Here is a 27864-nt window from a genome sequence, read left to right on the forward strand (position 1 = left end):
TATCAGTAAAGATGCTATTGAGCTCAGCGATTTCGTTTCGTACAGTCGGACTTCCATGACTAGAACTTCTAATACTTTCTAATATTTTCATTACCCGAACACAAAAACGTAAATCTTATTTTCTGGAGAAATTTCAAACTGTAAAGAACATATTCTTTGTGTTTTTCGTCTAAAAGTTTTTCGGAAGAATTCAGAGATCAAATAAGAACCTTTCAAATAAGACTTTTTCAATTTATGATCAACAATTCGCCAAATTTAAGTATGCATTTACATTTTCTTGTATAAAATCATGTCAAAAGTCAAAAAAGTTGCTAGGTCAGAAGCTTGAGGAACTTCGAACTGTCATAACTTTGGCAAAACTTTACCGATTTTCAAGCGGAATGTAGTTTTGATCATGGATTGGTCTCTATTTTCATTCTGTATTTAAATTTTGTTCAGTTAGAAAATTTTTTTTTGACTATCGAGCCCATGGTTCTATGTTGATGGTAAGGGTCCCCCCTTTGAAATTATGAAAATTCAAAATTTGAAATCTTAAGTTTTTACTTTTAATCAACTCCTTATATCGTAATTAGTATAAAACAACACTTTAAACTTGATTCTGAAGCCTTTCTTTTTTTTGTTAAAAATCATGTCATGTTTGATTTCGTGATTATAATTATAAATAATTTATAATCTTTACTAAGATCCTTCCAAGAACCTTTCCAGCTCACAACAATCAAGTTATGGAGGTTCTACTGTACCTGTTTAATGATGCGGATCCCAATTCGAATATTAAAACTCATGCTGTTTTTTTCAATGCGGTACACATGCATTAAATGCATTTCTTATTTATTTGATTCATTTTCATTTTCTAATTCAAAACATTATAACAATTTGCCACAAAAATGTGTTATATCCAATACATTGACAAAATTTTAACATTAACAAAAAAATAATATAAAATGTGTAACAAAAAGAAGAACATAAAATTAATATAAAGAACAATTTAAAGCCCGTTATAATTGTTGTCTCGTTTTGAGTCTTGCAGGATTTGTTAACAATTGCATTATTAATATATGTTTTGAGCCCAGTCAACTGACTGTTGGCCATAATAATCAATAATCAACTCCTTAGCGTCGTCATAAAATCTTTCTAATCGTTTTGATTAACTTTTTGTTTCTTTGCTTGGTGTAATAATCATTTTTGAAGCCTTTTGCCTTTGCATTTTGTTTCACTTGCTTATTGTTTTCTATTTTTGAACTTGTGTTTGCATAATTGATATTCAACAACTGCAATTAGTATGTAAACATTTAATAAGTATATGTGTGTATTTAATTTGTATATAATTAATCGTTTTTAACAACTGTTGTTTACCTAAAGTTTCGTCCCGTCAGTCAAAGTGCCTTCAACTAACCAACTTTTAACGAAATTGAAACTTTCAGAATAAATACATATTTACGAGTAGCTATAATTGAGTTTTGTCTTAATACAGTGTTCGTTAAAGAATTAATATTAGATTCGATAGTACAGTAAATAGTATATTAAGTTTATAGTTAGAATAAGACTCGGGTATTACTTGCTGTATAAAAATCTGTCTTTTGATCAGTTAGAAGTACGTTTATTTGGTGCCTTGAATGTAGATGAGGTATGTGATTGCAAGAAGCTAGAATGTGGTATTTATTTGGTGCAAAAGTTTTCTTAAAATTTTCAAAGTGTATATATACTATAGATTTAATAGATTATATTGATTATATATATTTTTTTTATAATCAAAGATGTTATTTCCGTAGTTGTGTATATTGCTTGAGAGTTATAGTTTATATTTAGTTAATTTCTTTTTGTAATTGCAACGAGTAAAGTTGTGAGCTAAAGTAATTAATTTGAGCTTGATGTGATATTTGTTCGAAATGTCAAAGAAAATAAGGACAACCTTTGGTTTAAGTGGGCTTATGGCTTATTTAGTTCACCGTAAGTTGAGCTGAAGTTGCTCTTGTACTGATATTGACCCAAGGGAGCATTATTGCCAGTGGATGTGCTGCTTATCAAAGGCTCTCGTAATGTGAATGACATCATGGGATTGTACACGCCTGTGGAATATGAGCTGAGACTGGAGCTGGTCACCCCAGAGGTGGTTAAACTGCTGCTTAATGAGGTGGTGAAATTGTACGGCACGAATGCCGATGTTGAAGTGGAAATGGAGGTGGTAGTGGTGGTCTGACCACTCGAAAATGTATTTGCCGTGCATGTGCTTGGATTGGGCATGGAGGTACTGCCACCACCTAGAGAGGCACTGGTGCTGGTATCGCTGGCTGTGTGAGCTGTGCTGAGGTATGAATAGTTGCCCGCATAGCTGCGGGACATGGGCGAGCAGAAGCTACTGGTGATGGCCATGTCAAGCAATGCATCGCGACTGTATTTCTGGGGAGTTGAAGTGCCTGGAAGATCGGTGTAACTTTTGGTAGTTGCCGATGGCGAGATGACCGGGGAACGGCTGGGTGGGCGTGAAAGCGTTTGCTTCTCAATTTTCTTCTCGGTCAGAAAGCGATCGTAGAAGGTCGAGGTGACTGTCGTATGGCGAATCTCTAGCTTGGCCGGCTGATAAACGGGCGTATTGGAGCGCAGGGGCCTAATCGGGTCATAGGGCTGGCGATAGGGCGAGATGGGCCTAGGGAAACTATCACTGCTTGTGGTTGTTGTGTTGTTGTATCGTGTGCCTGTTGTTCTGGACTCGTAGGGTGAGCTCAATGGTGATCTGCTGGCCGAACGTCTGTCATCAGCGTACTTGGCGCAGGTTTCTTCTAGTTGTCTATCTACTTTATGAAACTTAGTTAAACTATTGCAGCTACTTAGTTCACTACGATTATCGGCAAAATAATTTGGCAACATATTATCACGTCTTACCCTACTATTCTCCCGCTCCTCTTGCTCCTCCGCCTCCCTTCGACGGCGCGGCGACAGCTCCCGGCTTATATCCCTGTGCGATCGATAGTGTGGAGGACTCGCCGCACGCAATGGACTTCCCGTACGCAAGGACTCCACGGATCCCACCGATCGATGCTCCGAACTGATGCGTATGGAAGGCTGCACCCCCCTTCCGCGACTCTCGCTGCGACTGTGCGTCAAGTCCTCGGCAGAGCTCTTCTTGCTGGCAAAGTGCAGGGAGTCGGAGAATAGAGAGTCAATATACCGCTGACATTTCTCCTTTTGATAGGGTTTCTCCTCGCACAAACTGTCTATGGACTTAATGCTGTTCTTGATGGAGCTCAGACGCTCATTGATGTTGTCCCCAGTTCGCAACGGTACTCCCGTATGTGTTCCTGTCCGTGTGATGGGCGATGTTTCCTTTAAGAGAAAAACAATAGAATTATTAAAAATTTTTTTTTTTTCATTAAAACAATCGATTATGAGAACCAAGGCTGCAAACCGGTTCTGAACCGGTTCGGTTCGGGTTTTTAAGCAATTAGAGCAGGATTATGAGCGGAAACTTTAATATTATATACTCCATGAGCCCGAACCTGAACCGAACCAATTTCTTGAATGAAAGGTTCGGTTCGAAAATGAAATAATTACATAATTTTGATAAGTTATGTAAAAAAACATTTAAATAGAGTCTATCGAGTTGATTAAATCAATTTCCATGAAAAAATCTACAACTCACTAATGTTTTTTTTGCATAAAATTGAACCAAGGTTCGAACCCAAACATTGGATTTAAAAGGATTTAAACCAGTTTGCAAACCAAACCTGAGACTTGCTCTATGGCTCGAACCTTCACCAAAGATTTTAGTGGTTTACAGCCTTGGTGAGAAGTTCATCACACACTTACCCGCATTAGGCGAATGCCTAGTTCATCGAGGCCCTCGGAGCTGCGACTAGCTGAAGTTGATGGCTGATCTGCAAGAGTCTTCTTAAGAATACGTTGGAGAATTTTATTATTCTCCTCAATAGATTTTAAAACAACAATTGTGTTGCCCACCATTCGGTCGCTGGTTTGACCCTGCCGTGATTTGGATCGCCACGTGTCCTCTTGGTAGTCATCGTCCTCATCGCGAAACCGTATGACCTTCGGGCTGGTGGGCCGATAATGAGTTGTCTCCTCTCTGCGGTAGTCACGATAATCATCATTCTCATCTCGTCGCATTGCTGACTTGGGCGTTGTGGCGGCTGGACGTCTAGGACTTTGTTCACGCGATTTGCTGGTCTTGAACTCTTCATAGGATTGCGAGGGGGAAACCACATTTTTGAGCTTTTGATTGAATTCCTTGTAGTCTTTTTGGGTCTTGAAATCAAAGCATTTCTCCTCTTCCAGCGCACGTATGCGTTGATCCAATTCTTCGGCAGTGGGTGGCTCCGGTTTGCTGGGTGAGTAGACCAAGCGTTCCAGGTTGTGCACCGGAGTCTTGGGTCTCTGCTCATCCAGCATTTTCTTGCGCTTGATGTCATCGATGGTGGGAGAGCGAGAACGTGACTTGGGACGCCCCGGAGACCTCAATTTCTCATCCAGAAGACGTATGCGGTGCTCTAGCTCACCAGTTGTGGGGATTTCACTGTCATCAGGACTCGGATCGAGTAACATTTCAAGCGGATGAATGGGCGGCTTTTTGTTAGGATCAGTTTTGCGCTTGGACAGATTATCCTTTGACTTGGAGCGCACCAAGTCCAGTACGCGATACTTGTACTCCAGATCATCTGAGATGGGCAGATCATCTCGATGCGCCTGACGACGAGCAGGAGACGTGTAGGGACTCTTCTTCTTATTTTCAGAGCGAGCTGGGGATGTATGTGGCGTCTTCTGGCTCTGACGCGTTGGGGACACATAAGGAGACTTTCCTTTACGGGAAGGCGATACGTAGGGTGACTTGGTAGCGGCTTTCCGAGCCGGGGAAGTATAGGGTGACTTGGCGGTCTCCTTGCGTGATGGACTACGTGAACGTTCGACAACTGGAGCTGCGTCTTCAACCACCTCTTCATCATCATCTAAGCCCTTTCCTTCGCATAGCTCTAAGTACTTGTTCAGATCCTTCTCATGGGAGAGTGAGTATTGCAACTTGATCTTACGTTCGATTTCAGTTAATCGCTGCTCCACATCGATCTTCTCCACATCCTCGAGTAGTTTTATCTGACGCTCTAGCGATCGAAAACGTGCCTCCAACTCTTTGGTGGATGGTAGATAGACCGTCTTGCGTTTTAAGTGATGCTTCTCTGGACTCGGACCCCAATCATAATTCGGTTGCTCCTCAGCTTTCGGTTGCTCTGTGTCCACAGCTGCTTCTTGTTCGGGTTTGCAGCTGGTAAAGTCTTCGATTTGCTTGGTGAGATCAGATATGGCTTGTGCTTGTTCCACTTGCTCTGTTGTTGGTTTACTGTCCACCCGAACCAATTTACCATCCTTGGATTTGACAAGATTTCGATCGTTGAGCTGTTTCTCCAGTGCTTGAAAAAGATCCTCAAGTTCCTCAGTATTGGCTCTGGTTAAACGACGAACCTTTAATGCTCTGGGCTCATTATCCATTAGAAGAACTACGGTTTTGTTATTCGGATCAACGGACTCTATCTTAGTGCCGTCAATGACTTTGTTGGCAGTTAATTCTTCAGCTGGCTTTTCTTCGACTGCATCTGGTTTCTCAACTTCTGGCTGTGGAGCAACTTCTTGAGCTGGAGATTTTGCGGTTTTTTCTTCGGCAGTTAAGGGAGTTGTTTTTTCTTCAACTTTGGTTTCTTTCTTATCTTCCTCAGCATTAGTTTCCTCATCATCTTCGTTAGTTTTCTCAATGCCAACCTCCTTGTTTCGGATTTGTGCTTTCTCCTCGTTTTGCATGGTTTTTGTTTCCTTCACCGTCTCCGGCTCAGCGCTTTCCACGGCTGGCATTGGAATCTCCTCCAACTTGTCGGCCTCGTCAGACTTGACACTCTGATTGTGGCTATCTTTTTCTTGCTTTTTATTTGCCTCATTTTCCTCTAACTGAAGATCGGGTAATGCCTGACTCTCCAGAACTGGTAACTCGCATTCCGGATTGATTGTTCCATTTCTGGCACGCTCTTCAATTAATTGCTGCTCCAGTTGCTCCAAACGACGCCTTAAATCTTCGGTTGATGTCTCAATAGGTTTCTTGTGCTCTATCTCCTTGTTGAGCAGCATTTTGATATTGATGCTTATGTTAATGGGCTTGTCCGACTCCTCCAGTTCACCAATGTTCTGGGTATATCGCACCAGCTCCTTGCCTGTTTCGGTGTCCATGCTTAGACGTCGTGGTGACAAGATATCATCGGTAGGTGGTTGAGCTTTCGCCTTTTCACGCATTGCTTCCAGAAGCTTGAGACTATTTTCACTTAGCTGCTTTTCCAAGGCTAGGACTCGTTGTTCCAGCTGTGCCTCCGCTTGGCGCGATGTGCTTGGCTTTTCATCATTTGTTCGGCTTGTTCTCGATGCAACTTCGGAATCACTTGCACAGCGCTGCTTGTAGAATTTCTTGTACAATTTCTTTTCTAGGAATTGTAAACGATTTTCCAAATCGGCTCTCGATGGCAAATCGGAGAAACGACGAACCATTCTCTGTCCATTCCACGGTTCGTAATTTCCCGATCTGTAGTAAGCGGTGTTTGCAGGTGCTTCCGATGTCTCATCGCCCATGGGCGTGGGTCGCTGTTGCAGATGCTGATGCTCTTGTTGCATGCGTCTCCTTTGTGGATTTATCTGGCTGGGCTTAAGATTCTCCTCACCCGGTGATTGACCCTGCATTTTACTTTGCAACTCCTCAATTAGTGCACGCTGCTGTTGTCCACCTGCAGCTATTTTAATCCTGTGTTCCACAGGTGGTGGCGGTGGTGCTTCTGGTATATGCGCCTCGATAGCCACATCAACATGCTGCGGAGGTGTCTTGACCTTTGCTTGTCTAGTAACCTCACTTTTCACCTTTTTATCCGTACTATGCAGCGCCTCGTATCGACTTTCTAAATCCTCTGTTGTGGGAGGTTCTTTTTTGATTGGTTTCTGCTCTTCGTCAGTAACATCCCCCAACTCGGTAATTATTTCTTGCTCGATGCGTTCCAAGGCTTCGTTTACAGTTTCATTTTGAGATGATAAATGATTTTTGCTACTCAAGCGACGTTTAAGTCTTTCATACCGTTTATCCAGATCCTCCATTGAGGGTGGCTCAGAAGCTCGTCTTTTGGTCAATTCTTTTGGCTGTGATTTCTCTGAGTCTAGCTCCGACTTGGCAGTACTAGCTTCTTCGATTGCTTTGGGCGGTTCATTGGCTGTTAAGGTTTCTCTGGCTGTCTGACATTTCTCCTCAACTGCTTCCTTTCTTAACTCGCTCACATTTTCCTCAACGGTTAAGGTTGCACTTATAGCTTTTACTTTATCATCAAACGCTTTCATCGGTTTTTGGGGTTTGTTTTCCGTTTCTTTAGTGTCATTTGTGCTTTCTTGTACTTGTGGTTTCTTCTTTTCTTCAGATTTCGAAGAGCTTGCTTCTATTGTTGCCTCATTTGACTCAATGTGAGTTGTACTTCGCTGCTTTTCCAATGCATTGAAACGCTTCTCCAACTCCTCTGTGGAAGGTGGCGTCTTACGTTTGATAACCTCAACTTCCTCTTTTACTTCGGTAGTTGAAATGGTTTTACTCTGCACAGGTTTTTCTTTTTCGGGCGCATTTCTTTTATTTGTAGGCGTTGAAGCTGTTTCCTTTACTGGTTCAACTTGTTTTTCATTATGTGAACTTGTCTCCGTTTTCTTACTTTCCTCAGCTTTGGCCTTCGCTGCAATTTCCTCCCTTTCGCAGTGATTCGCATCAGGGATTTTCGCTTCCTGCTCTTCGTCGGGAGGTTCTTTTTTGGACTTGGCTGGACTGTTTGTTTGTGTGCTCATCTTGCGTTCCAAGGCATTGAATCGATCTTCCAGCTCGGCTGTGGAAGGCAGTTTCTTAAGGCGTGGTTGTTCCGTTTCTGTTGGATTCTTTGTATCTTTATTATCAGCATTTTCGATTTTATTGGCAGGTTGTTTCGTATCCGATTGTAGCTTATCAGTTTTATGTAGCTTACTAGTTTTCTCACTATCATTTGGCTCCTTTGAGTTGCTACCATTGGGCTGCTCCTGTTCGCCTAGTTCGACGGGAGCCTTGGGATTGGATTCACTAGAACTCAGCTGTTTGGTTAAGGCATTAAAACGTATTTCAAGATCAGCTGTAGAGGGTATACGTTCCGGTTTCTCAAAGCACTCGATATCAGTCTGCTGTTTTTCCGCACTAATCTGCTGCTCCAGCGACTTGAAGCGTTCCTCCAATGCCGCAGTTGAAGGTATATGTTTGACGCCTTCGCTTGTATCACTTTGTCGATTGGGTTGCTCCTGACTGAGTCTTCGCTCCAGAGCCAGAAATCGTTCTTCCAGCTCTATGGTCGATGATCTTGTCAGAGTTTTGCGTCTGGGATCTCTACGTTTACGGCTGGCATTACTCAGGGTCATAGGTAGTTGAGATTGTGGTATGTTCGGCTCTATCGTCATGCTCAGCAGCTCTTTGTAGTCATCCTTGTTTTCGCCGGGAATGTTATCATCTCGAATTTGAGATCGCTTAGGCGTAGGCTCGGAAGGCAGATCTTTTGCTAAATGTCCAGCACTTTGCCCCTCCACCAATGCTCGCGGCTCCTCATTGGCCGAAGTCACCTCTGAATCATCTACGTTTAAGGAGTAAGAGAGCTCTAGTCTCTTGGGACGGTCCACGCTATTGACACGCTCAAAAAAGAGATTCGTTACACCATCATCACTGACATCAAACATTCGCTTGGATGTGGCTTCATCCACAGGAACTTCTGTCTTACTATCAGCACTTTCTGGCGGATACATTCGCTTGGATGTGGCTTCATCCGCAGGAGCTTCCGTCTTAGTATCAGCACTTTCTGGAGGATTGATTGAGACGGGTTCGGACATGACATAGATTGGCTTGGGCGTAGGCAGTGGACTGATGCTGGTTGTGCTTAGATAGTTGCCAATATCTGGCAAAGGTGATAGTTGGCTGGTGCTAGTAATGGCCATGGCTTCTACGGCCTCTATGTGCAGCGGGAGCATTTTAGTGTATGCTAGATCACCAGCTGCCTGAGACCAGTCTATGTCCCGTGCATAACCAAACCGATCGCATTCCGTGGCACTGTCCTCCTCCTCAACCTTGGGCGTCGGCTCCTTCTCATCACCGCTGTCTGTTCCCATCAACATGAACGGAATTTCATTGGAACTCGGTGCCCAGGACTTTGGTCGCCGCCGCTCAAGACTTGTGTCCCGTGATGCCGCCAGCTTGGGCTTCTCTTTTAGTTTGCGCGCCAGCTTAGCCTTCCTTTTGGGACTTTGTTCCAAGGACTTTGGATCATCGTCGTCGCACAGACTGGTGTCTGAGCTGGAACCATTTTTGTCGGCCGCCTGTTGATCACCATCGCTGTCCTCGCTGTAGGAGGAGCTATCACTCTTGCCCAAACGCGAGCGTAGCTTCTGCGTCTTGACGGCACTGCCCTCGGCTCCCTCACGAAGCAACGCAGCACGATCGGCCTTAATCTCCTTCCACGTTAAGCTGTCACGCCGATGACGAGTGGCATCCGTGTCCCGCCAGTGCAAGGTCTCACCGCGTCTTAGCTGCCGCTCCGCTGCCACGGCAGACTTGCCATGCAACACAGCCGGTAACGAAGGCTTTCGAGCCGGCGGAATGGCACCCAGAGGTGCACCGATGCGCTTACCCTTGTTCGTTATTATGGCTGGACGGCCTAGAAGCAATTGATTGACCACCACCGATGTCTGGGCATTGCTGGAAGAGGTTTGCTTAGCTGCGGTGGCTGTGGAGCAAGCGGTGGTCAGTATAACGTGAGCCTGTTTTTGACGTTCCCGCAAGCGATCGTATTGTTTCTTCAGCAGCGAAATGTCCAATGCCAGGCGATCCTTTTGCTCCGTAGGCCCCTTACCCGTCCCGGAAGTCCCAACTCCCACAGAGCCGCGTCTGCCCCAGTTGAGACCCCACATTGTGGCCACAGCCATGCGGGACTCGTCGTCAGATTGAGTGTCCTCCTCATCAAAGTACAATCTGCAAAGAGCATGCACTTTTAAAACGATTACCAACACCAAGTAATCACACTTACTGCAATCCCTGCTTAGAGCCCAGTGGTGCAATGTGGTACAGATGCTTGTCCCTCAGCTGCTTGATATCGGCTATTGGGCCCAGCTGCACCACCTTCTCGATAAGGCCATTGGAATCAATAAGATGGCCGTTCAGCAGCTCATTCGAAAACGAACCCATTTTGCCATAGAATTCATCTGCAGAGCGAGCATTTAAAACGCGTCTGAAATAAGTATAATTATAGTATAACATTTTTATTTGTTTTATTTTTTAAAATGTTTGATTTGACCGCAACCAAATCGTGTCTACGCATTATAACGAAACTACTATATAAAAATTCAGCCATCTAGCTCTTACCGTTTAAGCTGTGCGTTAATTGATAAGTTTGACCTATTTTTACAAGTTTGTCTGATACTTTTTAGCAAGGCTGCAAACCTCCAAAATTTTGTTAATGGTTCGCTTCGGCGGTTCGAACTGAAGAGCAAGACATCGGTTCGGTTCGCGAATTAGTTTATATACCCACTGAACCCAAGGTTTCTGCTCGAATCTTGGTTCAATTTCATACAAAAAAATATTTTTATTGTTACACATTTTTCTCTACATTTTGAACTAATTAAAATTTTTTTTGAAAAGAAAATATAATTTTTTTGATAATTGAAGTTTATTTGAAGATTTAAATATGACTTATTTTAATCCGAAGTCTCAAATAATTGCGTACCAAAAAAACCATAAAATTTATGTAATTATTATTTTTTTTTGAGCCGAACCTTTTATCTTAGAAAGTAAATAATTTCAAGGGTTCGGTTCATGATTCGGTTCAGGCTGCTTAATAGCCCGGTTCGGTTCGGTTCAGAACCGGCTTGCAGCCTTGCTTTGCAGTAAGTTATTCGAGACTAGATATAGACACGAGTCTTTTAATAGATTCTTTAGCGAAATAAAAAAAAGTTTTTAATAAATTGTTTAATTTTGTATAATTTTGTTTATGACTGAAGTTTGTGGATGTTTAAGTTGCAAGTGCAGCACATAATTTTATGCCATCAAACAAGCAAATTGCATTTACCAAGCGAAACGAAACGAATAAAAGTTTTTGGCAAATAGCAATAACCTTGCGCCGGCCAAGAAGCCTTGACACAAATTTCTGCCTGTAGGGGCACTAGAAAACAGACGCAAAAATAGCCACCCCCGAGATACGCCCACATTAAAATGGTACTCACTCTTCGAGAAGACTCCAGAGTACAAGAGCTGTACGTAGTAGGACATCGCTGCCTTCGATGAGTACGAGGTCCCAAACGCGAAGCACACAGGACATGGGCAGACAGGTGCAGAACATGGTGAGGAACCATTGCATGGTGAATACATTTGTGAGTGGCGGCTCATAGGCATTCTCCACAGGTCCCTGCAAGCGTTGCAGATGCTTTGCCAAACGGGGCAGCTTCGTTTGCATCAGCTCACGAAATACACTCATGTCAGCCTGTAGACCGCCCATGGAGCCATAGAAATAGCCTTTGGGTAGCACGCCCTCAACCAAATAGATCATGACCTTCATTGACTCCTCCTCTTCCTTGTCCATTACCTGCAGTATTAGGGCGCCCAACATGTTGAAGCCCTGAAACATGAAAGACATTGTCAAGAGCTTTAAATTACAAAAAAACAAGAATAATATTGTAAGCTCGGCACGCCGAAGACTTAATACACTTGCACAGCACTGTGTGTAGATGTTTCAAAAAGTCTTCATCCCAAGTCACAATGTATAAAGCAGGGACTGTAATCATTATAAGTTTTGTTATAAAACTCAAGAAATAATCAATATTTTTAATTTTATTATTTTACTTATGATTACTTTTGAGCAAAAAATAAAACTCAGGAATAATCATTATTTTTGAGCAAAAAAATTAAATCCATAGAGTAATGATTTCTTGAGTTCAATTTATTTGAATCAAACATCAAAAACTTCAAACTGTCATAACTTTGCCAAAACTTGACCGATTTTCATGCGGAATATCATTTTGATCATTATTTGACCTGTATATTGATTCTGCATCAAAATATTAAATTTTTAGAAAATTGCATTTTTTGGTCATCACTGTCATATTCTTCCATACCTTTCCCTTAACACTTTATCAAAAACTTCAAACTTGCATAACTTTGCCAAAACTTGACCGATTTTCATGCGGAATATCATTTTGATCATTATTCGGCCTGTATATTGATTCTGCATCAAAATATTAATTATTTAGAAAGTTGCATTTTTTGGTCATCACTGTCATATTTTTCCATACATTTCCCTTAACACTTTATCAAAAACTTCAAACTTGCATAACTTTGCTAAAACTTGACCGATTTTCATGCGGAAAATAATTTTGATCATTATTCGGCCTGTATATTGATTCTGCATCAAAATATTAATTATTTAGAAAGTTGCATTTTTTGGTCATCACTGTCATATTTTTCCATACCTTTCCCTTAACACTTTATCAAAAACTTCAAACTGTCATAACTTTGCAAAAACTAAACCGATTTTGATCAATATTTGGCCTGTATATTGATTCTACAAGAAAATGTTAATTATTTAGAAAATTCAATTTTTTGGTCATCACTGTCATATTCTTCCATACCTTTCCCTTAACACTTTATCAAAAACTTCAAACTTGCATAACTTTGCTAAAACTTGACCGATTTTCATGCGGAAAATAATTTTGATCATTATTCGGCCTGTATATTGATTCTGCATCAAAATATTAATTATTTAGAAAGTTGCATTTTTTGGTCATCACTGTCATATTCTTCCATACCTTTCCCTTAACACTTTATAAAAAACTTTAAACTGTCATAACTTTGCCGTAACTTAACCGATTTTAATGCGGAATATCAAGTGAAAAAACCAACTAGAGTTTTATTTGATAAAAAATATAATAGTCAAGAAATAATCATTATTTAAGTTTTATTTTTTTTGCTCAAAAATAATGATTGTTTCTTGAGCTTTACTTTTTAGCTCAAAAATAATGATTATATTATAAGTAAAATAATAAAAATCATAATTTTAAAAATCATGGTAAAATTGCATATATTACCCTTAAAGAAAAATGTTGCTATATATCACGCTCTTTTAAAGTTACTAGAAATTAATGATTTTTCAGTTAACAAAAATAATATAATCATTATTTACTGTCCCTGGTATAAAGTCGCTCCAAAAAAAACAAAATTTGTATTTAATTTTCGTAAAAAAATATTTTTAATAACAAAAAGATAGCAATATTTTTAATAACAAATAGATTTTTAGCGATTTTCAACCGGTATGTTCCGATGAGACCCATTTTAACCAAAATTAAAAAGATAATGCGAAATTCACAATCTGTGATACTTTTAACCGCTAAAGAGCAATACACTTTTCTTGAAATAATTGTAATTGCCACTGTTACTCACCTGACAGTAGCCCACCTCGGGATTGTATCGTGCATAGCCGAGAAGGATGCGCTTAAGTTTCGCCTGATTGATGGAACCGGCGGGGCCGGTGCACAAATTCGAACCCGTACGATGCAAATCCTAAAGGGAAGGTGTGGGCTTAATACTGTTGGCTGGACCTTATTGCACCTAATTGACTTACTTTAACGATCTGAATGCCCAGCTCCTCGTCATCCTCTCGCCATTCCTCGCAGAAGCACTTCTCCCGTTGGTGTGTCCAGTCCACGTTCTTTGACTTCAGATACTTGTCGGCCAGCGATAGCCAGAGCTGTGGGTTCAAAGTGCAAGATAATCTTGATTAAAATGTTAAATATGCACACACCTCCACATCTGATTTACCTTGCGCCGGAACTCGGGAGGCGTACCGCCGGGCAAACGTGCTACCAATTTCATGGCATGAAGCCATTGATTATAATCCGAGGCAGCATCATCTGCGGCATCAGCGGTGGCAACTGCAGAGGAGCTCAGCATGTTGTTGTTGTTGCGACTGCGGCCAAGGTCTTTGCTGTAGCTGCTGCTGCTGCTGCTACTGTTGTTGTTGTTGGTGTTGATGTTGATGTTGATGCTGTGGTGTTGATTGCTGGTGGTGGTGCTAGTGGTGCTAGTGGGTGAGGTTAGGCTGACTTTCGGTGGCGGTGGTGAGAGACTAAAGCGCATTTTAGGCTGTGCATCGTCTGAAAAAGTTGTTAATTTAAAGTCATTTATTATACTATATAAAAATATATAGAATATATTGTATATATAGTGTATATATAGTCGTATAACTGCATTTCCGTGTGTCTCCACTTACAATATCCGTGCAGTATGCAAACTATACCCATGTTCATTTATATATATTTAAATTTAACGATAATTATAGTTATAGTTAGTTTCGTTTTTAAACAGGACGCACAAAAGAGAAGAAGAAGAAAATACAAAAAAAGTATATATATATTATATATAATATATACGCATTAGACACTTGATCAATTAAATTAGTTTGCATTGGAGCAATGATAACGAAATGTCAATAATGAGCGAAAGCCTGAAAGGACTCTGAAGACAGTAGAAAAACATGCAGCTTGCAGTTGAACTTTGTGCTACATTGTGATAGAAAAAAAATGCTACAATGAGAACGCCAACGAGCTTAAGACACTTTTGTATGGTGTGGCATGGTGGCATGTGGCATGTGGCATGATGGTGCTGCTGCCTCTTGACGGGTTTTATGTGAAATTGACCATGAGACTTCTTAGTATATCAGTTGCCAGGCAAAGTGAGTGTGGGTCAGGATTGTGTGGATGAATAAGAGCTGACGGCTGACTGCTGACTCTTGTTGCTTCAACATGTGCAACGTGGGGGATACTTAGATTCATGGATAACTATAACACACGAACACACACATGTGCATCACTAGCTATGTTGACATTCGGATATAAAAACTAAATTCACTTGAGTTGCTTTTATCTCCGCCTTGGAGCGCATAAATCTTCACTATGTTATTTTAGCCATTGTTGCTGCTTGTTTTTATTTCACTCATACTAAAACAAACACACGCACACTCCTACATAAATACAAACGCATGTTAAAGGTCAAACTGATAAAAGAAATTCTGCTGCTCTGAGTTCTATGATAGCTGCATAAATTGAGTTTGCTTCACTTAATACGAGTTCTTGTTTTCTTTTCTATTCCACTTTTCAGATTGAAATTTGAATATGTGTTCGTATTTGGTATTTCAATCGATATACTCGATTGGCCTTCACTTTATGCCTGATAATTTGATGCCAGCACCATTTGAAGTTTATTAGCTGCATATTGTTTGCTTCAAACGTTGATGTTTTTGGTAGAAACGTGAGTAACGTTTTAACTCTGAAATATAAGTATGGCAGTATTATGCACATATGTACAATGTATATACGCATATGTTAATTTATTCACAAGGAAGTAGAACTTAAGAGCTGAAGCGAATTTAATAAGTCATACTCTTTCATGAGTATTAAAAATTTCTGTAATTTAAAAATGTTTGATTGTGTAAATTTTATTTATTCTTGAGCGACATAGTCTTTTTCATCTTATTTATCAGTTGGAATATTCAGTAGAGCTTCTTAAGCTTCAATATCTTATCTTTTCCAGAAAAAATAACAGATTTTCTTGTATTTTGGTGGAATTTGATTACGAAGTTTTGATAAGTTTAAATTCATATATCACTTTCAATGTGAATCAATCTTTATCTATTTTAATAAACATGTATTATTGCAGCTAAGTCTGCATTCTTAGTATGATAATCACTTTGTTATATTTAGCAAACAAATTTTAAATTTTCTGTTGAATAAATATCAAGCAAATTATATTATCCGTTACATTTGCATAATTATACCCTTCTAAGGCATTTTTAATGGATATTCAAATAAGCATAGCCAAAATAGCTAAGTGTAGAGTAAAAGCGAGTACAGAAATTAATTAAAATGTGTTTCACCTAAAAAGTTTATCATTAAAAGTCTTGTGGCAATAACTTTTGGGGCAACATCCTCACAGTTGCGTACCGTTTGTGAACTTCTCAGTTGAATGAAATAAATGTATTAGGTATATTTCAGTGTTTTTTTGGCATTACATAAGTTGCGATAAAATGGTCGCCATTTCTGAATGTGTTTGCCAAAATGAAAGCGAAAAATAAAACAAACAAAAACAAACAGAGAAATACGTATTTGTTTACTCGAGAACTCGAGAATGCGGGAATGTGAATCACAATATAAGACAAAAGAGTGTACGAGTATGAGTAAATGCGAAACTTTAATGGCAAGTAAACAAACTGGCGAATTGCTAATGAATTACTAATTGCACAAACACTTATGTAATGGGCCTGAAACGCGGCACAAATTAAGCGAGGCCCATAAAACATGTTTATGGCCAACAATCAGGCGAAATTCTCTACCCACAAAAGAATATACGAGTATATCCTTTAAATGCAATCTATATAAATATAAAAATTGATTTATGTAAGAAAAAAATTATGGCAAAAGATAGATGCGAAAATTGTTGGCGGCTTTTTTGCTGTAGTTATTTTAAATGCTCAACAAGATACTTTTGTGTCTAGTGTGTGTAAGTGTGTGTGTATGCATGTCAAGGCTGTGTGAGACAATTTGGATGAACGTTTGGTTGGTCCTTGACCAAAACTGAACTTTAAGCCTCGCTGTGCATGTGTGTGCGCATGTATATATACATATATACATATATATATATATATATATATATATATATATTTGTATGCTTGTGTGTGTGTAAGTGCTCTGCGTTTATATTTGGACACTTGTGCGAGGAGCAAAGTAAAAAATAAATGCAATACGCGACATTTGGCTTAATGAGCCAAGCGCACATTTGGCTTCTGTGCTTAGATATAAAAAAAAGGAATGTAATCCAAGCAGTCAGCCCTGAAGGCAGTCAAAGCAAAGTCCTTACGAGTCCTGTTAGGGTAAAACAAGCACAAGCACACTTATCCTTTGGGATTGCCAGCGTCACTTTGTCTGTGGCAATGGCTATTTAAGGATTTTCTTGCCGTTCTCTTTGCCTTTAGTTGGTTGAAGCTAAGTAAGGTCATGTCCTTTGGGCCAATGCAGCAGCACGTGCTATGCAATTGGCATCAATGGAATGCACAATAAGAGTCGGGACATAGCGTAGCAATTACATAATGAATGAAACGCAACGAGATTCATTACCCAAGGGAATTGTTAACCACGTTGTTTATCTCGTTACCATTGCAATTCACTCCGCTATCACGTTGCACAGACAAAAACTTGAAATGCCAATAAAGCTGGCACTTCACACAGACACACACACACATACACTCGGGAGGCATGCATGCAGAAATGCATGTGCTGAAGTGACAGGATAGCATTGTTATTCCGCCAGGGACTCGACTCGTTTGATGGCTCCCCACAGTGCGTTGGCTTTTTGGTTATGCGCATTTTTCCTCACCTCCTTTTTAATCTCTCATATTTGAATGCGCTCGTAACTAACGTAAATATAACTTGAGCAGAATTTTAACTAAGACTACAAACCTTCTACATTTTGGAGAAGGTTCGGTTCAAGTCTTCATCTAATTTTATACAAAGCATCAATTTATTTTACTTTTGTTATATTTCTTATTTTTTCTTTGATTTTGTATGCCTATTTAAATATTCAATAAAAATATTTCTAACTTTTTAAAGCTAAGGTGTTAAGATAATGATTGGATAATTATTGTTCCACTTTTTCAAAATCAAAATCAATCAAATTAATATTTTTAATCATACGCAAATATTGTCAGCTGTCATTTTTTGGAAATTGCTTAAAGCCAATCAATTTGTGCACAGTTGTGGCCTATCAATTTCAATAAGCTGCACATTAAAGTAAAGCCTTGTCCCAAAATAAATGAAAAGTACACACACAGCCCTCAGTCATTTGCGCGTTTTGCATATAAAAATGCGGAAAATTGTAAAAAATATCGGCAGCTTTTTTTATTTTTGGGAAATAAGGCGAACATTGATAAGGATTCGTTGCCTGCAATGCTGTAATGGTCCGACTGAGGCTTTTATAGATTTTCTCATCGTTATTTGATTTCCCCACTTGACAGCAACTGCCTACGTTGCGTATACGTTTTATCATATATTTCTGATGCTATCTTCATGCAGTGTGTCTGTTAAATATGTATGAATTTAAGTTAATTTTTAAAGGCAACTTTAAATGCACATAAGTAAAGTTTAAGTTTCAGCAAAATAAAGTCATTATTTGTAAGGTTTTATAACAATTAATTAAAATTATAGTTTAATACTTTAGTCAAATGGTCCAATAGAAAAACTTGTCAATTGTGGCTGGGCCAATATAAATGAAATAAAATGGCAAAGCTTATTTTATCAGAAAACTATATTCAGAAGTGTTTGTTGAAGTTAAAAATAACTTGAGTGTTGGCAAGACCATTTCAATTAAGTGCAATTTCGACTTTTAATTAAACTCTTAAAAAGCTCAGATTAAAGTATCTACATATTTATCTATCAACTTGATTATCCGTTAAAATCAAAAATATGTAAGAATTCTTTTTCCTCTGAATATAATGGTCAGTTTGTACTTTAAAGATATAAATAAATGTTACTGACAAATCCCCTTCACGTACACTTTAGTACGCTTGAAATTGAGAGCAGTTATAAATGAATTATAAATTAATCTTATACATTTAAGAGGCGTGATAATCAAATTCTACAAATAAAAAAATCGGAAATTGTGTTAGGAAAATAACAAATCTTTCACAGCTGCAGATACTAATTCAATTCGACTACGCGGTGTTAATAATGGAACAGCTGACAAAGCAATAACAATAACAACGATTAACAACAAGAACAACACTGTGGCATGCAACAGTTGTGTATGTGAATGTGTGTGTAATAACATGCGTGTGTGTTCAAAGTGTGGGCGTTATATATGAAAACTGTCAGTTACGGGCGATGTCATGAAAATGTATTTAAAAACAGAGCCAACTGGCAGCTGCACAAAAATGTGTGAAAAGCGAGGAAAATTCTAATTAAATGGCAGTAACTGGCAGGAGTTGAAGTGGAGGTAAAGGGTTTTTTTGTACGGCCAAAGCTCAAACGTCCCATATAATAATGAAAATAATGGAAATTTATGCCAGGAGATAGCAGGATTTGTCGCCACTTTAAATTCATCACTGACATTTTCATGTTAAAAATGCAAATGTTAATTACAAGCGGCCCCAAATTAGAACTGTGCGCGTAATGCATAAACAATGCCTGACTGCGTGTGTATGTGGGTGTATGGAGTGGTTCGGTGTTTCGGTGGTTCGGTGGTTCAGTGGTTGCGTCGTTGGATGGTTGAATAAGGCATTTGAATGAGCTCCACTTTAAATTCTTTGTCAGAATTGTGATTCGATTTTGCATGAAAGTATTTCATTTTGAAATTTACCTTTTTGTTGGTAATTATTTTAACAATATATAAATATATATTTATATATATATATGTTGTTGTTGTTGTTGCAGTTTTTAGAGCAATTAGAGAAAGAGCATTAAGAAGAAGAAAAAGAGATACATAAACATAAATGTACAATAATTAAAACATCGATTTTGAACACACAGAATATGAAATAAATGTTAAAGAATTGGCATTTTGGATTGCTTCAAGACGCGGCTAAAATGGTTAATTGGGAGCCCATTAAATTAAAAAATAGTTGGTAATATAGGTTTATTCATGTATATATGCTAATATAATTATATAGAGTGTTGTTTATCAGTCAGTTTTCGTTTAGTTGTTGTTTGGCATATTTACCCATGTTAAGTAAACGTGCGCTGATTTGTATGCTACGATTTCTGCGACAGCTCTTAGAGGCGCCTCATTAAACTAAGCTAGTAGTTGTAGTTGTAGTTGTTGTTGATGTTGTCGTAGCTGTTGTTGTAGTAGTAATAGTTGTAGTTGTAGTAGATGTACTTGTTGTTTCTTGTTGTGGTGCATTCGAAATTGATTATTCGTTTTTATTTTACATTTTTGCGTTGTTCGTATCAGCTTTATGTAGTTGTTGTTGTTGTTGTTGTTGTTGTGACCTATTGTATTGTTTACACAAAATAATTGTACAGAAATATATACAGACATACAATAAATATAGAGGTTTACTACGAGCATATCCTCATTCTCTATGGACTTGACATGCTGATGTTATTGTTATGTAACTTGTTTGCGACTATTGCTTGGCACACAACACACACACACACATACACACTTAAATATGCATAAATATAGGCACAAACAACAGCTTGATAAATGTCATTGTACATTGTGTATATATATTTTTTTTTTTACTTTCTTTCCGTTTTTTGCTGCCTGTCAAACAAGTAAGCGAAAATACCACAACATTCCTAGAGCTGGCGACACACAAAAAGAGGTAGCTGAAACCTTGACAGCGACTAGAGCTCAGTTAGTTTCATAGCTGGCCCATGGATTGGGATTAGGTAAGAAGACGTCGTCAACGTTGCAGTTGTCGTGCCATTGTGCGACTTTTACACTGAGGTTCATCGATTCTTTTACTTGCCGTCGTCTTGACCCACTTTTTATTGCTGTCCAAGCCAAAAATGTCAGCACATGAAATTAGTTAGCAACTTGAACTCAAATCCATTCTTAGAACTTAACAACATTATTTCACCAGCAGCCACAAAATCGAAAAGCTTACGAAACTTAATTACAAAGCTGCAGGAAGCCAAATGAATTTTGGCTTGTCTAAAGTAAACAGAGCTTAATGCCAGCAACTGACTTTGGTATACTTAAGCTTGGTTTAAAAGGACTTAAGAAAATACGAACAAATTTATTATTAATTGCAATTTGTTTTCTAATTAAAATGAAATTACTTACTTCACTTTTGAAAACACGTATATATTAAATATTAATCACAATGTGTTATTTTTTAACTCAAATTAAATCCCTTTAATGAACTTCAATTTTTGCGCTAGCACGCACACCGTTACGCAACGGTACTAGAAACATTTTTTCGCTCTAGCGACTAACTAAAATCGTGACTCTTTTGTTAACCGAACTAATCAACAATTTCTATAGGGGCGTGTGTAGGTTTGTATGACGCGAATCCCAAGAAATCTTTGTATGTAGGCATTTTATTTGTACAGGCGAACCACACATGACTATGTGTGTGTGTGGATGACAACAAACAATGCCATCAATATATCAGCAATATATTTTTAAAAGCGTTGGCGGATATGACCAACTAAAATGGCGCGCTCTCTTTCTCTCTCTCTCTTGAGCGCAAAACGGAAGTTGTTTCGATTTAATGAACTTTTGTGCTGCATACTTTTAGGCATTGTATTAAAATGTTGCCAGCAGCAGAAGCAACGGCAGCAGCAATTTTTAATTGCATTTCTCTGGCCGATCGATAATATAGCGTTATTCAATTAAGTACTCATGCACGCACCCACACACACACACACACACACAAGAACATATTTTTAATATATGTATAGAAATTGAAGAGTGTTTTGCAAACATTTTATAATTTATATCAACATTTATGCACTTTTTAAAATAAATAAACGAAAGCAAAGCGAACTTTTGCACGTGTACGTGTTTATGCCAGTTGCTGGCGTCGACGTAACACCACGAATATCAAGGGTAATGTGTTCAGCAGCCACACAAAACGAGCCCACACAATGACGATGCCAACAACTGACAGTCGACTGAGGCAACGCAGAACGTTGAGATATAAAAACATAGATAAAAGTGGCAAAATACTTGCGGAGGCCAAGCAGCGACAGCGGCAGCAGCAGCAGCAGCAGCAGAATCAGAAGCAGCAGCAGCAGCAGCGCCATCTACACGTGCTATCATACTCACACACACACATACACTATATATATATGTGTGTGTGTTGCACGTCAGACAGTCACAAAATGTCCGCTAGTAAGTTGTTTTCATGTTCACTCGCCTGGCATTGTGTCGTCATCAACCCCCACACACACACACACACACACTCACACACACACACACTCACACACACGCACACTCACACACACACACACACACACACACACACACACACACTTACACACACAAGCGTAGGCTTACCTGCCCACCATAACACAAACACACACAGCCACGTTCATAACGTTCATTCAATAAACTTTTCTAAAATTCTAACACACACAAACACACACTTATATATGTAAATGACACATACATGCGCGTTGCGTGTAATGAATTTCCTTCAGCTTTGCTTTCTATTTTCCGCACTAACGACGCACACAGCTGAGAGTTCCGCACTTGACTGATTTGAATAATGTCAATTCGAGAGACTCGAAAGTCCAAAAACTCAGCCAGCTGTATGTCATGCGCACCGTCGCACTTTTCACAGCTGATTACACTGCACGAAAAAGGCGCTTAACTACTCACGAGTCTCCACAATGAGCACGGCCGTCACAAATTCGCAGAGCACCTCCTGATGTCGTCGCTGTCGATCTCTCACAATGAGCACCCGTTCCAGCATATAGCCCATCATTAATATCTCCACTTTGAGCATCGCACAGATATCGATCAATTGACGCACATTCAGCGATTCCAGTGCACTTTGATTGCCCGATAAACTACTGGCCATTCTATACAGTGACTTCTGCCTGGACGATCTTCTAAGGCCACGTTGCTCCTTGCTCTGTCTTTTCTCTGTATCCTTGTGATGATAACGGCAGCGTCGCAGACGTCTCGCCTGCACCTCCTGCTTGCCGTAAATGTCGCATAGCAGTGCATTTAGCAGTGCTTTCGTCTCGCTGTGGTTACCGGCTTGTCAGTTCTTATCACAGTCAAATGCTAATTAATACAACGCTCACCTCATTTTGAAACCTCATTGATACGCTTGTTTTACTGATAGTTAACTGTGCTGTTATTGTGCTTCCAATGGCTTTCAATTTGTTTTAATTATTTCTCTTTATTTTGTTTGTTTTTTTTTTATGCAAAATATATATAAACTTGAATGAATTAACATAATAATCAGAGCCAGGTTTGCTCAGACGTGTTTCTGAACTTCATTTGCTAGCTCTATTTTATACTTTTAAACTAATTAAAGCGTACAGGGTATACAAAATAAAGAAAACTATACAACCCTTGAACCCAAGATATTGATTTAAAATAATATGAAAATAAAGTATGAAAATAAATGTTTTCAATTTTCCTTGATTAGTCAATTCAACAGCGTTGTAAGAAAATTGAATTTTCTTTGAGTCAAAGTTCAAATTATGACTTATTTATAATATATTCTTATATGACGTTAATATGTAAAAATTATGTTAAAAGTTAAGTAAACAAGTAAATTTAAATATTGATTCGCTCTTCATGGAATTAAAACAACTGTTTTTACAATAATTTAATAAACGTTTTATTTTGAACTCTTTTTTTTTTTTTAAATTTTTTTATCATCTGTTATTTTAATGTTGCAACTGAGTTTATAACTTCTAACTGCTTTAAGTATTGACAAATTTAATTTTGAGCTGAGTATTTCATTTCTCAGTAAATGCAGGTTTTTACCAATATCTCAGAAACTCTGAAGCAAGCTTAAAAGATGACAACCCTGGATAAATTTGAAATACTTTGAGAAAGTTGAGCTACTTCTCAAGCCTCGAGTCTTAGTAGAACGTACTATCCATATGGGTATTTAGCGAGAAATTGCGATACATGCCGAAGCGCACCACATCATTGGAGAATCTTTGAGAGAGTGGAAAGAAGCGCGTCGGAATGGTGTAGGAATTGGGTGCATAGTAACCATATTCCGAGTTGCAAGTGCGATACATGGTATTGGTGTCCTTCTCAACGCCGTAGCCCTTGAAGTTGTCTAAGAATAGAAATAGGATTAGAGCTGAGAATTCCCTTATTATATGATTACTTACAGGGACACTTGATGTCCTCACGTTTGTGCAGATTCTCATAGAGTTTCGCAGTCTGCACAACAGGCTTACGTTTGATGAACTTTAAGAACTCAATCTCGGGATTAAAAGTCTCCAAATCATCACAGAAATGTTCGCACATTTTCATATAAATCTGTTCAACTTTCGAAATATGTATTTAACAAAATATGAATTTTTGGTCTTTGGTTGTTTCTGTTAAATTGTTAACTGTGTGTACAGAATTTAATGCTATCGAACAAACAGCACACACAACAGTCAAAGGTTGCTAAGTTCAGAACATTTAAAATTGACATACTCAAAGCGCCATTTTAACATCTCTTCTAACGGTGCATGCGCACTGAGCTTCTGTCACTTTTGACAGCTGACAAACATATACATAAATACCAACAAAAAAGCTAAAGAAGAAGAAGGAAATTACTCAACAACTTGTTTGGTTCGCTGCATGTTTAAAAAAATGTACAATTTGTCAAATGTGCTTAACTTCATCATTTGCATGGTGAGTTTCAGCCAATCCTTTGATGGCACATTGGCCGTGAAACGAGGACCTCATCATCCACGCGGCGAAACTCGGCGAGTGGACCAACATCTGACACATGAGGAACAGTGAGTGCGAAAAGGGTGTGCACCAAATATCTATCACTAATAAATATTTATTGCTTAGCCGAATTGATGATGATCTCAAGGAAATGGGCATACAAGCCAACTTGGATGATATGAGCGAGGAGGAAAAGATATTCTATATGTTTAAGGTAGAGAAATATTATTTGAAGGTTTTACACTTTTAGTAATACTTTTCACACACACACAGGCTCACGACAACGACAACAACAATGCACTCGATGGTCTGGAGATGATACAATCGGCAATGCATCACAATTATGATTATTTCAAGAACAGCGATCGTAATGAATACTTGCAGAGTGCAAGTGAAGAACTGGATCACTTTATAGGTAAGACATGCAACTATATACTGTTGAATATCTGTTAAGTTTGTCAAAAAAAAAAAAAAACAAGGCGAATTGGATCCCATATTCTTTGTTTATTCTGTCGATATAGCCGACTGTCTGTCTGTTTAAATACTTAATCTCAGAGACTATAAGAGATAAATACATCAAATTTGTGTCCTAAAAATTTCAACATGATCGGATAATAAACTTAGAAGTTATTCGAGTAATTGTACAAAAATTACTGTGGCTTATACCATCAAACCAAACTCTATTCAATATTTTGACTTGATACTTACATAAAAAGCACAGAGTTCTCTCACAGTCGGGTTTTATCGACTTTACGCTTTTCTATTTATAATATCTAACTATGTCCCGAATTTTGCAGAGGCCATTGATAAGTTTCTACTGATTGCCGATGAAAACAACGATGGATTGTTGCATTATCCAGAGTTTGTCAAGGCTGTAACTCGAGGCAACGAACAATTGGATGTGGAGAGAAATATGCTGCGTTAGATAAAAGGACATGTCGAAGATTAACAAAGTCACAATAATAATTAGATATGTAGCTTAGTTAAATTCTAGCATTATATATGTATTTCCATGCTGAACCATTGAGACTGTAAATAACACACGAACACACACACAGCAGCCAAGCCTCAAATGGGCCAAAAGCAATACTACAATATCACTATAAATACATATTTCATTTGTACTACAATATACTAAATAGCTAAAGTTGAGTGTGATTAATCGGCAATGATGGGCACTGGCTATAAGAGGGCATCACAGGATTGGGTGGTGTTGCAGTTCGTTCCCCGAAATCCATCGTAAGCGGCACGTTCCATCAGCAAGATCAGATCATTATAACGTGGCTTCTCCACAGGTGATCTGGAAGTTAAAATTCATTAGAGTGGGTCAATTTTGTTTGCGACAAAGCGGTAATGAAATTCGTAATGTACGTTGAGTACTGAGAAGAATTGCCCAAAAAACCATATGTCTAAAATCAATATCGAGTTTCCACTTTTGTTCGAGGAAGGTTTTCATCAGCTCAGAATAAAAAAAAAAAAAAAAAGATTGAGGCGAAATTATAATGAATTTAGAGATAATAATTAGTTGGCGGTCTTAACTATAATTTTTTTAATTGAATTTTCAGCATTAGCACTTTTGTCAAATTTCAATAAAAAAGTTCAATTTGCATTAATTTTAAAATTGAATTGAAAAGAGACCGCCAATTTATTCTTATCTCTTAATTCATCATAAATCGCCCTCTATTTGGGTTTTTAATTTTTTTTTTGTGTTAGAGGTAAGTTATACCTAACAGACAATTACCAATATATGAAATAGTTAAAACTTCTCTGTAAAAAGTGGAAGCTCAATATTGATTTTAGACCCATGGTTTGGGCAACTATTCTTAGAATTAATCGCAGATTACGTATATCATAACCGCTTTGTGCATTTTTTTACTCCATACAAATTGACCCACTCTAATGTACATTCTTAATAAATTGTTAAATATTTGCTTAGCTCACCCCTCGAATATATTAATGGCGCCCAGCAGAGCACGTCCAGCTTTGGCATACTCATAGGCAGCATTGGGACAGGCACAGGCTGCCGCATAGAGGCAATCATCTTGGCCGGCTCCCTGGGCAGCCAGAAAGCCCATTATCAGATAGTCATCACCCGACGTAATGCCCAGTCCATATGTGGCATCGAGGCGTGCTGCAGATCGTGCATAGCCATGGCCATAGCTACTCCAGTGTCCGGCGCCTAAGAGTCCAGCCGAAAAGATCAGCACCTTGAGCAGCACAATGATCAGCAAATTGGTCAGATTCAAGCTGAGCACCTGTAAATAACATTGACACAACCACACTCATCATGTTGAAGTGTCTGAGTGTGGGGAATTTGAGTTTAAACACGCACTTGACTGTTGCCCGCTGAGCGATGAAGCAGTTCCTTGGCCACCTGTACCACCACATGACCCGCTGGACTGGCGAACATATCCTGTGCACCTCTCAGCCAAGACAGTGGACGCAACAAGCTCGCTGGCTGGCTGTCATTCAGCGTGTTTACTGTACTTGTACTCTCCAACGGCTGTACACTTGCTGCTTCCGAGCTGTTCAGCATTGTTAGCCATGGTAGCAGTAAGAGCCAAATTGTTGTTGTTGCACAATTCCACTTGATGTTCATGTTGTTATTCTCTTTGGTAAGGATCGCGTGTGAGTTGTCGTCGTTGTCGCGTCGTGACTGGTTTGAGATGTGGCAAGTGCCTGAGTTTTTATCTGTTGCACATCTGTCGGGCCCGAAAAATGGTTCCGCATATGCAGGTACAACTGAGGCCCAGACCCAGACATTGCATGTTGTGCCTCGCTGCACCATAAAAGAGCGCCCAAATAGAGATTAACAGTAACGTCGCAGCAGCGAGAGTGTTTTCCTGATGTCATTAGCCTAAAATTGGCAGACATTTTTCCACTTCAAGGATTTACCTGTAAATCCAGGTAAATGCACGCGAAATTATGCGTGAAAATGAAGTACACACAATTGTTTTTTTTTTGGTTTTTGTATCAATCATCAACTCATTTATTGTTACTTGGTTTTTTGTGATTTGCAGTATCCATTGGAATAGTTGAAAGTACATATTTATGTATATATATATATATATATATATGTATATATTTATATGTATGTATATAGAATGTCAATAAATTGTTGTAATACATATACAAATGTTGTTCCATGTATACTTTTTTTTTTAAATTTTATTAATAAATTTTTCGAAATTTTTGCAATTACAAACAACATTGTACATATGCTATAAGTATGCATATTATATGGCTATATGTGTATGTATATACGGGTAGAGATTCTTTTTCCTTTGCTATACTTTCACAATAATACGAGTATTTATTTGGTATATTTGTTTTTTTTTTTTCTTTTCTTTTAATATTTTGTATAAGATATATGTATTTTTGTTTTATAATAT

At 38.7% G+C, this 27864-nt stretch overlaps 4 protein-coding genes across 4 annotated transcripts; 1 reads left to right on the forward strand and 3 right to left on the reverse strand.

Moving 5' to 3' along the window:
- Nucleotides 1-786: 786 nt before the first annotated feature.
- LOC117790172 (golgin subfamily B member 1) lies at nt 787-22916 on the reverse strand. The gene is made up of 11 exons (XM_034629491.1): nt 22867-22916; nt 22436-22806; nt 13874-14208; nt 13677-13802; nt 13496-13615; nt 11287-11678; nt 10095-10295; nt 3955-10039; nt 3805-3885; nt 2881-3321; nt 787-1268 (listed from the first exon to the last, which is right to left on the reverse strand). The coding sequence occupies exons 1-11, from the start codon at nt 22869-22871 to the stop codon at nt 1119-1121; spliced, it is 8307 nt and encodes a 2768-aa protein (XP_034485382.1). The 5' UTR covers nt 22872-22916; the 3' UTR covers nt 787-1118.
- Nucleotides 22917-23392: 476 nt separating this feature from the next.
- On the reverse strand, nt 23393-24198 carry LOC117790373 (UPF0691 protein C9orf116 homolog). The gene is made up of 2 exons (XM_034629809.1): nt 23920-24198; nt 23393-23864 (listed from the first exon to the last, which is right to left on the reverse strand). Exons 1-2 carry the CDS (start codon nt 24062-24064, stop codon nt 23659-23661), a joined length of 351 nt encoding a protein of 116 aa, XP_034485700.1. The 5' UTR covers nt 24065-24198; the 3' UTR covers nt 23393-23658.
- A 141-nt stretch (nt 24199-24339) lies between these two features.
- On the forward strand, nt 24340-25602 carry LOC117790372 (multiple coagulation factor deficiency protein 2 homolog). The gene is made up of 4 exons (XM_034629808.1): nt 24340-24540; nt 24599-24686; nt 24746-24887; nt 25270-25602. Exons 1-4 carry the CDS (start codon nt 24380-24382, stop codon nt 25395-25397), a joined length of 519 nt encoding a protein of 172 aa, XP_034485699.1. The 5' UTR covers nt 24340-24379; the 3' UTR covers nt 25398-25602.
- Nucleotides 25459-27071, reverse strand: LOC117789484. Its single transcript, XM_034628514.1, has 3 exons — nt 26805-27071; nt 26414-26727; nt 25459-25772 (listed from the first exon to the last, which is right to left on the reverse strand). The coding sequence occupies exons 1-3, from the start codon at nt 27069-27071 to the stop codon at nt 25655-25657; spliced, it is 699 nt and encodes a 232-aa protein (XP_034484405.1). The 3' UTR covers nt 25459-25654.
- Between the last annotated feature and the right edge of the window lie 793 nt (nt 27072-27864).

Source organism: Drosophila innubila (assembly GCF_004354385.1).
Source record: "Drosophila innubila isolate TH190305 chromosome 3R unlocalized genomic scaffold, UK_Dinn_1.0 2_E_3R, whole genome shotgun sequence".
Lineage (NCBI taxonomy): Eukaryota > Metazoa > Arthropoda > Insecta > Diptera > Drosophilidae > Drosophila > Drosophila innubila.

Bases quoted from the DNA above. Each gene is read 5' to 3' on its own strand.
- LOC117790372 (XM_034629808.1), top strand. From the start codon at position 24,380: ATGTTTAAAAAAATGTACAATTTGTCAAATGTGCTTAACTTCATCATT. The intron at 24,541-24,598 runs GTGAGTGCGAAA...TTTATTGCTTAG, and splicing joins CATCTGACACATGAGGAACA to CCGAATTGATGATGATCTCA. The intron at 24,888-25,269 runs GTAAGACATGCA...CGAATTTTGCAG, and splicing joins AGAACTGGATCACTTTATAG to AGGCCATTGATAAGTTTCTA.
- LOC117789484 (XM_034628514.1), bottom strand. From the start codon at position 27,071: ATGAACATCAAGTGGAATTGTGCAACAACAACAATTTGGCTCTTACTG. The intron at 26,728-26,804 runs GTGCGTGTTTAA...TGTTATTTACAG, and splicing joins GCTCAGCGGGCAACAGTCAA to GTGCTCAGCTTGAATCTGAC. The intron at 25,773-26,413 runs GTGAGCTAAGCA...TTTAACTTCCAG, and splicing joins GCCATTAATATATTCGAGGG to ATCACCTGTGGAGAAGCCAC.
- LOC117790373 (XM_034629809.1), bottom strand. From the start codon at position 24,064: ATGAAAATGTGCGAACATTTCTGTGATGATTTGGAGACTTTTAATCCC. The intron at 23,865-23,919 runs GTAAGTAATCAT...TTCTATTCTTAG, and splicing joins TGAGGACATCAAGTGTCCCT to ACAACTTCAAGGGCTACGGC.
- LOC117790172 (XM_034629491.1), bottom strand. The intron at 13,803-13,873 runs GTAAATCAGATG...TTGAACCCACAG, and splicing joins CTCCCGAGTTCCGGCGCAAG to CTCTGGCTATCGCTGGCCGA. The intron at 3,322-3,804 runs GTAAGTGTGTGA...TTTCTCTTAAAG, and splicing joins TAGGCATTCGCCTAATGCGG to GAAACATCGCCCATCACACG.